Source organism: Plecotus auritus (assembly GCF_963455305.1).
Source record: "Plecotus auritus genome assembly, chromosome: 6".
NCBI lineage: Eukaryota > Metazoa > Chordata > Mammalia > Chiroptera > Vespertilionidae > Plecotus > Plecotus auritus.
Genome location: NC_137773.1, coordinates 56,171,416 through 56,186,924, shown reverse-complemented (window position 1 = coordinate 56,186,924; position 15,509 = coordinate 56,171,416). Strand labels below are relative to the sequence as shown.

At 40.1% G+C, this 15,509-nt stretch overlaps 1 protein-coding gene across 3 annotated transcripts in view; it reads left to right on the top strand.

Annotated features, from left to right (window-relative positions):
* The first annotated feature begins 289 nt into the window (after positions 1 to 289).
* SLC10A7 (solute carrier family 10 member 7) overlaps positions 290 to 15,509 on the top strand; it is a 209,607-nt gene continuing 194,387 nt past the window's right edge. Inside the window, exons 1-3 of one of the 3 annotated variants that reach the window (XM_080672621.1) lie at positions 290 to 627; positions 6,743 to 6,825; positions 13,818 to 13,954. In XM_080672621.1, coding sequence (XP_080528747.1) covers positions 417 to 627; positions 6,743 to 6,825; positions 13,818 to 13,954 — 431 coding nt within the window. In that variant the 5' untranslated portion in view covers positions 290 to 416. The remainder of the gene's footprint in view (positions 628 to 6,742; positions 6,826 to 13,817; positions 13,955 to 15,509) is intronic. The other 2 variants (XM_080672622.1, XM_080672620.1) reach the window with 2 other exon arrangements.

Sequence of the window (15,509 nt, the reverse complement as noted above, 5' to 3'; positions counted from 1 at the left end):
ATGTGTTCCAGGGGCGCTGGCGGCTGTCTGTGCCTATAGGTTTGTTGGAGAGGGGCCCTCGATAAGGCTAGGTGGCTGTGGCGCCTTCCGGCTCTCCCCGCCCCAGTCATTGCTAAGGTTCCGCGAGTCTTGGAACTGGCGAGTCTGTCAGCCCCACCCGGCGGCCAGTCTCTTTTCCCGGACAGCCCGCGCCGGCCAGCCTGGCCCAATGGTTCGCTTCAGAGCCTTCGCGCACGGGAGAGGCGGCCCGAGCGGCTCCGGCTTGTGCGCGTCTATCCGGAGGCGCGTGGTAGTGATGGCGGCGCTCAGTGAGGCTTCCCTGTCACTGGATACTACTACTCCCAGCCCTCCTCGAAGCCGCCCAAGCAACCCCCAGGTCTTCAGTTTACAAGTAGCAATTTGACTTGCTCTGCTGCATGTTAAGAGGGACTGTGGAAAGTGTGCAGACGCCCCCGGGATTCAGCGATCTCAGCTCAAAAAGGAAAAAAAGGCAAACAAATAAACAAAACCCACCCATCCTAACAAACATGAGGCTGCTGGAGAGAATGAGGAAAGAATGGTTCATGGTTGGAATAGTGCTGGCGATCGCCGGAGCGAAGCTGGAGCCGTCCATCGGGGTGGACGGGGGTAAGTCTGCGCCGCCGCACACTCCACTTCGGAACTCACGGGCGCGAGTCTTGGAAAGGAGGGGAGAGACGGGCTTTGGGGAGTGTCAGCCTCTCTCTGGGGCACTGACCCGCCCAGGGTGTCCTTTGGCCCTTTGGCCCTTTGGCCGGGGGCATTTGTCATGCAGAATGGGGCAAGCGACTTTGAACGCAGGTTCCCTTTTCCGCGAACCGTCAGTGAGTCTCCTCAGTGTCAAGGAGTGAGGGGACCGAGACTGGAATGAAACTTCTCTTCCCTTCAGAGCAGCATCCTATCCCACGGATGCTGGGGTGCCAGGAGTTCCTTGTCTGTCTTGGAGTGGGCACCATGACCTTGTCCATTTCTAACCTCCCCCCTTAAAAAAAAAAAAAGTAGGGGAAAAGAAAGAGGCAGGGACACCCCTTCCCCCTGCAGCTCAGACTTTGTGGCCCACATGCTGGAGGGATGCTGTGCCGTGCAGCAGCTCCCCGGCTGAGTGACACGTCGCACACTTTCCTGACGGGACGCCACTTCCGCGTGCTGCGGGCCGGGTGGCTGCACCCCGCGGTGGTCTCACAGACGCAGGCTGTGTGGGGCTCTGTAGGGTGTGTTTTGGCAAGGAAATGTGGGCGGGCTGAAATCACACTCAGATCCCGAATAGTGGGAGCCTTGTAATGTGGGGGGAGGCTTGGGTGGACATGACTGGAGACATCATTAGCCTTTCATGGCCCTTAACCGTCCCCCCTGCCCCCAATCATGTCCTACTTTTCATAAGCATGAATTGAATTTCTTCGATGTACTGTCTTTTTGACCTTGTTTGTCAGTTTCCAGGCTTATTGACAAGGTTTAATACATCAGTCATACAATAGATCAGGAGAGAAGTGAGCGCAGGCAATCTTTTGATGGTCGGAAGTGCTCAGGAGGATATTTGGAGTTATTTGCACCTTGTTAAAACATGGTGTGTGTGTGTGTGTGGGGGGGGGGGCTTGGGGGAAGGATAACATGATCTCTCAGGAGGACAGTGGTTCCTTCTCCCCTCTCCCTCCATTGAGAAGTCGCTTCAGGGTCCATTTAAAAGGAAGGACTTGAACAAAGATTGTGGGGATTAAAACTTTTTTACGTTAGAAATGTCGTTTCCCATTTTCACTAGTCCTCATGCCATCAATCTAGGATAATGCATTTCTTTGTTTAATTTCAAAAGAGTAGAATGTTAAGAGCTCAAAGGGATCTTTAAAGGATTTTAAGCCAACAGGCTACTTTCACAGTTGAAGATCCTGAGGCCTGAGATCAGGTGACTGACCCTAAGATAAGTTAGCTAGGGAAGTGGCAGGACTGGAGACTAGGACTCCCCCTTATTTCATACCAGTTGCAAAATCCATACACATTTTCTTTATTAAAAATCATTAAAAATGAATAACCATTATAAAGAAGAAGCTCTCTGTAATAAAGACATTTTCTGTGTCCTGATTTTTAGCCCAAAGGAGCAGACCAGAATCCACCAGTATTAGATAACAGTTAAACTTACACGATTTCTTTGATAGCTGTCCATGTGTACAAGTTACTTTCTCTAAAACCAAAAGTTAAGCAAACAATTATATAGGCTGTCAGGCTAAGTTCTTGTTACTTCTGTTGAACTTCTGATTGACCTTAAAACCTCTTAAATAAAAATAAACCTCCAAATATTGACAAATAGCACTTTCACTCCACTAGTTAATCCAACAAAAATCTAGGAACAAGGAAAGGAATGGTTGCTATAAATGTTTCTGTCCTATTCTGCTCTTTAGAATGGTCTAAAGCACCTCTTTTTGCTTCTAACTTTTAGTCAGAGTTTCCACTTATGGACTCAGTACATTGATGAACAATTTTCAGAAAAGTTTTCTAGAAATTATAGTAAATAGGAAAAGTTTTTGTAGTCTTCAACTTAAGATGCTCACTTCACTTTTGCCTGGATCAGTACCTTAATGATTACACTCTTTTTTTTTTTTTAATCCTCACCCAAGCATATGTTTATTCAAAAAAATAATAATTTTAGAGTGAGAGGAAGGGAGAGAGAGAGAGAAAAACATCAATCGGTTGCCTCCTGTACATGTGCAACTGGGATCAAACTGCAACCTAGATATGTACCCTGACCAGAAATCAAACCTGCAATCCTCTGGTGTATGGGACCATGCTCCAACCAACTGAGCCACCCAGCCAGGGCTACACTCTTTATTTTTAAGTGTAAGACTTTTACACTTAAAGTGTCACAACTACCATCTGACCTCCCTTTAAAAAAATCCTTAGCCCGGCTGGTATGGTTCAGTGGTTGAACGTGAACCCATGAACCTGGAGGTCACCTGCCCTGGTTGCAGGCTCGATCCCCAGCAGGGGGCATGCAGGGGGCAGCCCATCAATGATTCTCTCTCACCATTGATGTTTCTATATCTCTCTCCGTCTCCCTTCCTCTCTCTGAAGTCAATAAAAACATATTAAAATATTTTAAAAAATCTTTATAGCCAATTAGTGAGTTTTGTAATGGCAGGAAATTTATAGATGTGGGAACCCTAAAGTTAGAGAAGTTGAATGACTTTCCAAATGGGAAAAAGCGTAATAGGTACTAGCCTAGATAATTTAATTCTTAGTTCACTGTTCTTTTTACTCACTTACATTTTACTTTTCAATAAACAGAAGAAGTGTGAAAATAAAGAGCCCCAATAGATGTAAATGTATATAGATGCTGAGGTATTGTTAATCTGTTCATTGAGACCCAGGGAAACTCTGAGCTGTGCACACCTTAGAGCTTAATCAAATTTAACACTGTGTTATTCATTCTTGGGAAGAGAAAGATTTACTTCTTTGGAAGTACAGAGTAACTTTCTCATTTTAATCTGCATCTTAACTTAAATGATTTCCATTAATAATAGATAAACCCTAAAAAGGAAACTGCTTCATTTTTCCATTAAAAGAACATAACCAGAAACATGCTATAAGCTTAAGTACATTGGCATGAATATCTTAGATCAGGTTTAGAAGTGAAATTTACTTTGAAGATGAGTAGATTTTATGAAATAACTAGAGGCTCAGTGCACGAAATTTGTGCACAGGTAGGGTCCCTAGTGGCTGCCAGCTGCCTGCTGCTGACCAGGGTCTCCCCCCCCCCCCCACCCCACCGCTGCCTGCCTCCACCTCTGGCCGGGGCAGGGCCAGCCAGGGGGAGGAGCCGCGGGCGGTTGGCCAGCTGGCCCCGCCCCCTGGTCAAATTCCTGATTGAACTCTCAGTCAAGGGGAAAATTTGCATATTAGGCTTCTATTATATATGATAATAGTTCCTTGCATTCTTAAGCATTCCAAATAGTTTTCTCTCCCTTTTCACCCCCAAGTCCTCATTAAAAAGTGAGTTCTGGAGCCCCCAAATTGCTTCATTTTTTAAATTTTTCTTTTGATTTTACTACCTCATTTTCACTGATAAAGAATTTTTTTTTTGCTTTTGTTTAAAGGGAAAGTTAAAATTTACATTTCCACTTTAGCTCTATAGCCATCTTAAGACCTGGAGCTGATTATTTTGATGACATGGAAGATATAATCATTACCTTGGAGAGGGCCAGGTATCATTTTTAAATAGTAGTTTCATCTCGCACTTCTGTGCAAATATTTACCAAGTTTTTATTGCAGCCCTGGGTGACTTCTAGTTCCGCATTCAAAAGTTGAGCTGTCTATTGGCATCTCGGTGATCATGTCTCAGAGGGGCCTTAGGTTTCTCCAAATCAGAACAATTTCCTCCTTTCCTTTTTTTTTTAAAAAAAAATATATTTTATTGATATTTTACAGAGAGGAAGGAAGAGGGATAGAGAGCTAGAAACATCGATCAGCTGCCTCCTGCACACCTCCCACTGGGGATGTGCCCGCAACTAATGTACATGCCCTTGACCGGAATCGAACCCGGGACCCTTCAGTCCGCAGGCCGACACTCTATCCACTGAGCCAAACCGGTTTTGGCTCCTCCTTTTCTCTTAAAAGATATCTTGTAGGTAGCCCTGGAATACCCTCCCCATGTCTTTTCACAGTTTAGAGTTATTCAGAGATGCATCTAATAAAAAAAACCACATAGTATATATAACCTGTTTCCACGATTTAAAACATTGAAAGTCAAGAATCATTCCACTGAATTACATCAATTAGTTAACAGTTATCATGTGTATTTATGTATGTGCATGTGAACTGTGGGAAGAGTTCTTAAAAAACTCAGTTGTTGGCCAACTAAGGTAGATGCTTTAGCTGCCACAGAGAAACATGCAATCTAAGCAGATGCCATGTGCTGGCTATGGAGGTGCATCTTTAGGTGTGTTCCCTGGCTCTCACTTGCGACCACATTGCTAATTCTGACCCAGCTCACATGGACATTTTGGAGGCACCACTGTGGGCAGAACCACAGTTGACAAGAATAAGGTCTGATAAAAAACAGGAGACTGGAGGAAAATAAAAATGCTACTGGTTTTTTTTAAATGGTATTTAAAATTCCTGGGAAGCATCTACTTTCAAGACAAGCCAGACTCCTTGACTTTAAAATCTGCTTCTGAACCACTTTCTCAGTTGTTGAGGAATTATTATTTCTAAGTGTGAGCTGCTGAGACAGATTCAATCATGGGCATAACAATAATGTATCTTCTTTCAAGTTTTTGAACAGCCTTTACTGCCCTGGTCTGTAATGCCGTTAGCACTTACCTTCTCCCTTTTGTTTCCTTGTCTCAGATCTCAGCGAAATGATTTGTGTGAATGCCGGGTACATAAAAGAATTTATGACATTGTTTGAGGAAATCTTTGTTACTTTTATTCACTGATGTACTACATATACCTAAAATATAGTAGTTGCTCAATAAATATTTGTTGACTGAATGGTGATTTTTCCTGAGCTTGTAGGTGTATGGTGAGAGTTACAGGGAACGGAGGAGCCATGAATGCGGTCCTGTTGTTTTGCTTAAAGGGTGTATTAGTTTCTTAGGATTGCCACGGCAAATGACCACAAACAGGGTGGCTTAAAACAACAAATTTATTTTCTCATAGTTCTGGAGGCTAAGATCTGATCAAGATGTTGGCAGGGCCATGCTTCTACCGAAGTCTGTAGGGCAGACTCTTTCCTTGCTTCTTCTAGCTTGTGGTGGTTGCCGGCCAACCGTGTCCCTTGGTAATATAAACTCTAGTCTCTGCCTCTGTCTTCACATGGCCATCTGTCCCTCTTTTTATAAGAACACCAGTCACTGATTAGGGCCCACTCTAATCCGATAAGACCTCATTTTAATTTGATTATATCTGCAAAGACCCTGTTTCCAAATAAGGTTCTGGAGGGACACAAATTTTTGGAGGGATGCTATTCAACTCAGCACAAGAGGGTTGCATAGAATGTCAAATATGAGATAATCTCAGATTTTCAACTGTTGGTATAAAGTTTAGGGTTGCCCCTTATAGGTACTCACAATGTTAATGCACCTGGGATGATGCCAGCCTAACTTCAGAGAGTAATTTTCTGGAGAGCAGAGATCAGGCCTATGTGGTTCACTATAGTATGCCCAGGCCAATCACAATTTCTTAATAATTACAATCTTAACAACATGTTGTTAAGTACTCTATTACTCTGTATCATCTCAATCACATAGTAAGTGCTCAATAAATATTTGTAGATTGGATACTCTTGGGGAGAACTGAATATATGCATGAATGCAAGCTTTTATTTCTGGTATCCTAGAAGAAATAAAATAATACTTGCTGAAGAGAAAGTAACTTTTTCCATTGAGAAATTCTCTTTGGTTTGGGGACTGATACTGTGGTGGATATCATTAGGAGCTATGTTGAAGGATGTTGACTATCTGCTCTCTGATGTGAGAGAAGTTTATTTTTTAGTTTATTTTTATTCTTCTGGTTCAAGGATACTGTGCTGAGCTGGACAGCCATGGTCCTTGCCTTCTGGAAACTTCTCTCTGGAATAAGATGGCATCACAGCAAATGCTCACCTCTGTCAGGACAGTAATATACCCGAGTCAGCACTAAGAAATAAAGTACCATTTGTCCTTTTCCAATGGATTTGTCTGTCATACTGGAAGACTGGAAACTCTTATCTAACAATACCTAATTTCTCTCTCTTTAGGACCACTGAAGCCAGAAATAACTGTCTCCTACATTGCTGTTGCAACAATATTCTTTAACAGTGGACTATCATTAAAAACAGAGGTACTGTCACCTATGGGGCACATGAAAAGCAGGGAGAAAAATTCAATTTGTATTTAATATTTTGAAGTTTCAGAATCCTTTTGTAAAGCTGTGTGTAGCTGTAGTCTGACGGCTCCACTATAACAGAAGGTAACTTGGACTTCAGCATAGGACTTGTGTTTTGTACGTACGTATTCTACAAACCTTTTAGTCGAGCAGCATGGAACCTGAAGAAGGATGTGTTTTTAATATGGCAGCTGAAGTGATGCATCTCCTTCAGGTCTTCCTCAGATTATTGTGGTAACTATAGTGGTGCCTTCTGTGGCTCCTTTAAGCTGTAGATGTTTATTTGGGCTTCTATAACTTTGTGGATTATCTTTTGTACCCAGGACTGATGCTGTACAAGTGATGCTTGTTAAAATTTTTTAGCTAATTTATATTTTTACAAATGTATATTCTTTGTTAGTACTTGTGGGAACCCCTTTCACGTCCCGCGTGGTTCAGGGTTCCGGTTCAGGGTTCGGGTTCTGGAGAAGGCCGCACACAAATGAAAAGTGACTTGGAAAAGTGTTAATTTGGGAATATTGGGGGCCAGGCGGGAGCCCACATCTAGTGGGAGGACTACCACCTGCTCTGGCCTTGCTATCCCTTTTATTGAGACTATGGGATACTCCCATAACCTTTAGGCAGGAAATTCCAATAACAGAAATTTACATAGGAGAAACAGGTGGAGGCTGCTTCAGCTAACAATGTTTTAACTAAACAGTGAGTGATTAAAACAATTAAGGTTGTTGACCAGCCTTCCCGGTTTCCTGTCCACATCTTTCTATTAGTGGGACAATGATTGGTTTCCGGCAAGTACTGTATAGTTATTAAATATTAATAGATGTTTTGAGGAAATATTAGTACTTTTTATACTAAATCTCACTCTATCATGAAGCCATACAGGTAATGTTATTTATTGATGCAGGTGTCACTGAATATGGGATTCCTTGAAATTAAATATCCAGACATTTTTATACCCGAGATAGGAATGAGTATTATATATGATTCCCTTTTGACTTATAATGGAAAAAAAATAGGAGAAAATACCCATTTGCTTTTGAAGAAATTACATAGAGTTTTAAAAGTCATCATTCTAAGTTGCTTAGTCTTACGTAGACAGGTTAATTTTACTATATAAGAAGGCTTTTTTTTTTTTAAGGAAATGATTTTAAAACATACAATTCTGTTTGTGCATCATATCTTGCCTTTATTTCAAGTATCTTTCTCTTAAGTGTGATTTGAATGAAGATCAAATTTACTTACCTCCTTTTTGATCGTTCTAGTAGCAACACAGAAAAAAAATATGGTTTTACTAAATTTATGTATTCTGTAGTTAGCAGGTTGGTATAAATCTTTCCATTGGGGTCATTTGGGATATAGATGGGATCCATGTGTAGTATCTACGACAGATGAATTGTGTCTCAAGAATGCTAAATATCCTCACTGATTACTGGTCTTCCGAAAATAGCTGACATGGATGGGATTTATGGGATTTCCTAAATATGTCAAATTCCAGTTTTTGTAAATTGCATTGATAAGGAAGGACTGTGATTAGTACTTAGAGGGCATAGGCTTTACCTGTCAACACCAGAGTTCTATTGGTCCTCAAATGGAGACAGAATTTACCACTCCTTTGCTGCTGGTCTGATCTTCCTTGAGGTCTTCCTGCTGGCCTTGGTTAACACTCTTTGTGAAGCAGCTGCCTCACCCAAGTCCTCTCCTTGGGAGGTTGCTCTAACTACGCCCCCTGGTGGCTTCTTAATGGTTACAACTGTTGCTTATGCCATGGGAAATCTGGCAAGAGACGTGATTTCTCTCCTTAGCTTCTTGCTTAACGCTGTTCTGTAAAGCAGCCAACTTTGTGGGATGCAGAAATTGAAGAAGGAATGTCACAGTTATCATCATTTCCCTAAGGACCAAATTCTTCTGTAAGCACCTAGGAAACCTTCAGAGTCATCCAACAAATTTGGATCTAATGATGAACTGCCTGGATCCCTGGGCTTTGTTTTGTATCTAAGAAGCCATCAGAACCATTTCCTCCACGAAAGACCCTTTTGAAACGAATACAACATTAAGTTATTTCCCAGATCCATTTAACTTAAGATGCCCTAGATTGCATCTTTGTGTAATGTTAAACCATCTCTAAGCCCTGCTAATTTCTTGGGCAACTGAACAGTTGTAAGTTAGAAGGTAGCAATCTTGTTATTTGTTTTCTAGTTAATAATCTTAAATTAATTTCAATTGGGACAACTATTTTTGTATCCTGTTAGGTCTTAGAATCGTGCATTTTTGCACACAGAAGACGGTGAGTTATTATTGACTTGAATTTATTTAAAAGCATTTATTGTGGTCCCATTCAAGTTTGATTCATATTGAACATTACTCATACATTGATGTAATGATGTGTATTCTAAATTTGTTTTGCTCATTTATTAAAATTATGAAGAACTCTGTGTTAATACTTCATGCTAAAAAGATTTAATGCTAAATCTTCAGTTTTTTTAACTGTTGATTTCTAGTTTTTGAAATATGTGTTGAAATGGTTTCTGAAATCTTATTATACTGAAATGTAATAATGTCAACATTTGAGATATATTTTATATATAGCTAACTTCAAACCTACAGTTTCAGAGGATTTGTCACTTAACAGACCATGGCAGGACCAATTTATTTAAACAAATAACCTATCAAGTGCCTATCACTACAACACACCGTGCTTGGCACAGGGATAGAAACAAAGACGAGCAGGATTTTATGGTGTTACTTGCTTTTTCTTTTCCAGTGTTACCTTATTTTCTCTTTGCTGTTGTATGAAGAGCTAGAAAATCTATAATACTAGGTTTTTGTGACAGTCTTGAAAATCTTTCTTAGGAAACACTTCATGTCTGTTATTTCCCTGTTGTTAAGAGGCCCCTAATGACCCAATACAGTAGGCTCTTGTGATTCATTTTGATGAGTTCTTACTAATCCATTATTCTGATGTGATATCTATTGTTTCTAATTGTCATTTATTAGGTCATGCAGTAGTCTCTAACTGCATTTTATTTTTCATAACTCTTTTCTGATTATAGAAGTGGTATTTCCCTATTATAGAAAGATTAGAAAGAGTAAAAATAACTGTTCTAACATTTCTGTGCTTTTTTAGTTCTTTTTTCTTAAACATATTTTACATATAGAATGTTTTAAAAATAAAATATTTTTTAAAATTATATATGTATATAGGTATACACAATTTTTCATGTAATTTAGTGCTGTTATTTAATTTTTCTTCACTTATACATTGAAAAATAAAATAATTTACATTTTGTTTACTTTTATGTACATAAATCAAAAGGTACAAAAGTATATAAGATGAAAAGTCTTTCTTACACCACTTTACGAGCTATCTATCCAGTTCTCTAGTTTCTGTGTATCTTTCCAGAGATATTCTATGCAGAACATTCATATGTGTATCCATCCCTTTAAACCAGTGGTCGGCAAACTCATTAGTCAACAGAGCCAAATATCAACAGTACAACGATTGAAATTTCTTTTGAGAGCCAAATTTTTTAAACTTAAACTTCTTCTAACGCCACTTCTTCAAAATAGACTCGCCCAGGCCGTGGTATTTTGTGGAAGAGCCACACTCAAGGGGCCAAAGAGCCGCATGTGGCTCGCGAGCTGCAGTTTGCCGACCACTGCTTTAAACTGTTATTTTATGCTGTTTGCCAATTTACCTTATTTAACTCAGGAACCTGTTTTGGAGATTATTTTATATCAACATATAAAGAACTCCCTGTTTCTTTGTGTATCCTGAAAAGTACTCCATTTTATGAATGTGTCATGATACATTTTCCTGGTCCCCTATTGATGGACATTTAGGTATTTACAAGGTTTTGCCGTTATAAACACTCTGCAAAGGAAACTAAAAACATGTCATTTCCCACATTTTGGTGAAGGGTTAATTCCTGGAAGTGGAATTTATAGGTCAAAATGATACATGCAGTTTAAGTTGTGATAGATTCTCCAAGTACCTAGAATAGTGGCAGGTGCTCAGTAAGTATTTGTCGAATGAAGAAATGAGTTGCCAGATTGCTGTCCACAGTTTACATGCTGATTAAGTAGGGAGAGACCCTGTGCTCTTACATCCTTGTATACAGTTTTAACATGGTTTAGAATAGCTCTTAACACTGTTTAATTCTTACCTTATGTGGTTATTCTCATCACTAGACATTTAAGTTGTTTCCAGATTTTACCATAATGGATAATGCTGTGAGGATCAGTTCTGTGTATAAGTGCTTGTAACCATTTTTTATATCGTTGGACTAAATGCCTAGATATAAAATTTTGGGATCTAAGAATATAAATTGTATTATAGTGCCTGTTATATATCTCCAATTTACTTTTTAGAAAAGTTACACCATTTTATATTTCTATGAGAAGTATATGCAAATGCCTTAATTACAGCATTGTGGCTAATCATTTTATTACAGTTTAAACAATTGAAAACACTCATATGTATTTGGTATTTACTGAATGCCTCTGAGTATATCTGTGTGAGATTTGGTTTCAAAATTGCTGGGAATTCTGGGAACTGCTGGTGCTCAAGTGTCTCTGGGGTGAAACTTCTGATTCAGAGCAAGGATGGCTCCTTTTCTCTTAGCTCTGATCCATGGACCTGGCATGGCTTCTGGTCTGTCCACTGTTTCCCTACATTAGTCCCAGATTGCCGGAAGTTCCTTAGATATCATTAAGGACATCTTGTGACCGAAATGGAACTGCTGTGTGTCTTCACACAGGGAGATAAATAGTGGGAGCCTCTGAGACAGATCCTAGAGGTGGTGGTCAGTGAATGAGTCTGCACTGACCAGTGTTTATTAAACTATAAACTCCGTCTCATGCCTCTGAGGCTGAGGCTCTTGAAAGTCTTGCTTGAACTGGAGGGGGTGGGGTTAGGACATTATTATTACAGTGACTCTCTGGCAACTTTGAATGCACTTTAATGAGTGCCCAAATGTTTTATGTCAGTTTTCTACTTTCTGAATGTGTTTTATTTCCACCGAAAAACCACACAACTCAAAGAAATTCAAATGCAAACACTTGTTAGTTAGTATATATTTAAACCCTCAAATTTAACTGAGTACCTTTTAGCTGTGAGCCTCATCACATGTGCCTGGCTTGTCCTGTTTGATGGGAATCTTTTCCCTCCCTGGCAGTACGATGACACAGGCACAGGTTTATTGGGTTTGACTCCGAGCCTCACTGTGTAGTAGCTCTCAACCTCAAGTTCCTCATCAGTAAAACAGGAAAAAGAACATCCACCTAATGGTGTTGATGTGAGGACTAAATGAGATGACATACATAAAGTGGCAAGCTCAGAGAATGGCATATAACTGCTATTCAATAAATGTTAACAAAGAAATCGAGTAAGTCGATTTTGTGGAAACAGCCGTTTTTAATTATAGAATGTTGTTGAGGGGAACATTTTTAAAAATTATGATCTGTGTGTAGATTTAATAACATCTTGCCAACTTGAGGCCTTTCTAGGTCTGATATAATGACCAGAGGTTAATTATCATATAAAATTGTGATAGGTTCTACTAAAATTTTAAATAAGATTTATTTTTTTTTCAATGGTTAAGCATACAAGTTTGTTACCGTGTCAACAGTTCTCAAATATACCAGTAGGTAGCTTAGCCCTGGTCCAGAATTTTACAAATCTGAATTATTGTGATATATTGTATATTTGAAAGCTATTAGAATATTTCAGAAATTTTATATAAAAATTATAATCTTCATAAATAACTTTATAACCATCAACTTTTTTCTTAAAGTTTGTCTCTTATGCAATAACTTTTCTTTTAAAATTTGTCTCTTAATACTTATGCATAATCTTTTATGCATAGGTAAAAAATGTTAGCTATGAAATAACTACAAATTGATGGATGTAGCCAGACTTATTGTGCTGGTCAATTTACAATATCCTATCTAATAAAAGAGTAATATGCAAATTGACCGCCACTCCAACACACAAGATGGCTGCCCCCATGTGGACACAAGATGGCCTCCACAATATGGCTAGCAGGGGAGGGCAGTTGGGAGGGACCAGGCCTGCAAGGGAGGGCAGTTGGGGCGATCAAGCCTGCAGGGGAGGGCAGTTAGGGGTGACCAGGCCTGCAGAGGAGGGCAGTTAGGGGCAATCAGGCTGGCAGGGGAGCAGTTAGGCATCAATCAGGCTGGCAGGGGAGTGGTTAGGGGGTGATCAGGCTGGCAGGCAGATGTGGTTAGGGGCAATCAGGAAGGCAGATAGGCGAGCAGTTGGGAGCCAGCAGTCCTGGATTGTGAGAGGAATGTCCGACTGCCTGTTTAAACGGGTAGTTGGACATCCCTCTAGGGGTCCCAGATTGGAGAGGGTGCAGGCTGGGCTGAGGGACATGCAGCCCCCCTGTGCACGGATTTTGTGCACCGGGCCTCTAGTCTATATATATAAAAGCCTAAGTGACCAGCTGACCAGCCGGTAGCTATGACGCCCAATGACCACCAAGGGGCAGATGCTCCGACCAGTAGCTATGATGTGCACTGACCATCAGGGGGCAGACGCTCAATGAAAGAGCTGCTGAGCTGCGGTAACTTGGCAGCTGCAGTTCTCGGGTGATGCACCTGGAACCAGAGAGGAGGGAGCCCAATTCTGGGATGCGTCACCCGAGAACCACCCTCTTGCAATCCAGGACCCCTCAGGGGATGTCGGAGAGCTGGTTTCAGCCCAATCCCTACAGGCCAGGCCGAGGGACACCACTGGTGCACAAATCTGTGCACCGGGCATCTAGTATATAAATATTGAATCATCATGTTATACACTTGAAACTAATATAATGTTATATATCAATTATATCTCAATTAAAAAAACAATTTATATGATGTTATTTTAGTACCAACCTTTCTTCAGAAATGGTTTTCTTACTTTTTTTATCTTGTGTCCTTTTTTGCAGGAGCTGACCAGTGCTTTAGTGCATATACGACTGCATCTTTTCATTCAGATCTTTACGCTTGCATTCTTCCCAGCAGCAATGTGGCTTTTTCTTCAGCTTTTATCAATCACACCGATCAATGAATGGCTTTTAAAAGGGTATGTTTAAATATTTTGAAGAGTCTACTTTTTAATTAATTAGTTAATTTTTTAAATTGTCGATGCCGCCCCTTTCCCCCATGTTTGCCCCTGTCCACCCAGTCCCACTCTTCTGCCTTCACTATTTTGTTGTCTGTGTCCATGGGCTATGCATATATGTTCTTGGAGGGTCCACTTTTAATGGGACATCTCTAGTGACATTGTTTCTGTAGCAACTTATGTGTGATATCTTATAAGAAAACAAAAACACTTTTAACATTATTATTATCCTTCATCTTAAGGTTCTAGGAATTTAAAAGAGTTTGGGAATTTAAAAGAGTTGTGTTTCTGGGAATTTAAAAGAGTTGTGTTGGGAGAAAACTGGAAGGGACTAGAGGATGTAAGATCTGTATGTATGTATAAATATAGGCTGTCAATTGGGTGCTTTAACTTTTGTGATTTATCTTACCAAATGTACAGAGATAATGGCTTTAAAAATGTATAGAAAAGAAAAAATATATACAAGGGACAAACATTTTTTTTTCACTTGTTCTGTTTTATGTTTGATTGGGTAGTTGATTTAACAATAGATTTTTATTAGAATCTTTTCTTCTATTAAAAATATTGTCATGTTTATTTAAAGGATTTGATGATTTAAAAAAATTTATTTGAATTGGTTTAGAACTGACCTTATGTTAGCATCATGCTATAATAGTTAAAACACTGAACTTAAAGGCCGAAGATTGCATTCTGACCCTGTGCCTAACTTGCTATGTGACTTTGAGGAAAGGCATTTCATAGTTTTGAACCTCAGTTTCCCAGTTCATAAAATGAAGATAATCATGCTTTTACTGCCTGCTTTAACAACAATAATGGGGGAATCATTTACTTAGCTCTTGCTATGTGCCAGGAGTTATTATAAGTATTGGAAAACCAACACTGAACAAAACGGGCCAAGAGTGAGTTTTGCACATTGAAGAGACTTTGGATGTGATTGTCAGTAAACAAGTAAATAGATGATTAAGATAGAAATAAATGATGCGAAGTAAAGCACTATGATATCGTTAAATGATTGGGTGCACAGGCTGGTGATTAATTTAGATTGTAGAGTTCATGGGGCAGAGTGTTCTAGGCAAAGGAAACAGAACGTTCAAAGGCTCCAAGGCAGGAATAACCCTGGTGTGTCTGAGGGTCAGGAAAGCGACCATGGTGGCCAGAGCCTGCTGACACGGAGGAGGAATACTATGACTTGGGGTTGGAAAGGTAGGCAGAAACCAGTCACTCAGCATTGCAGGCCATGGTAAAGCATTCAGAGTTTATTCTGAGCAGTACAGAAAACCACTAGAGGGAATTAAATGAGAAAGTGGTGTTGTCTGATTTATATTTGCAAATGATTCTCTTGGCTAAACAGCTCAGTAGGGAGAAATGGATGTGTAAAGGATATATTTTAAAATTGGAGTTCTCAGAATCCATGGATGGATAGGATATGGAGAGAGGAGGACAGGAAGGAATCAAGGATGACTTCTGGATTTTGGGTATGAGCCACTGGGTAATTGGTGACATCCTTTACTTAGCT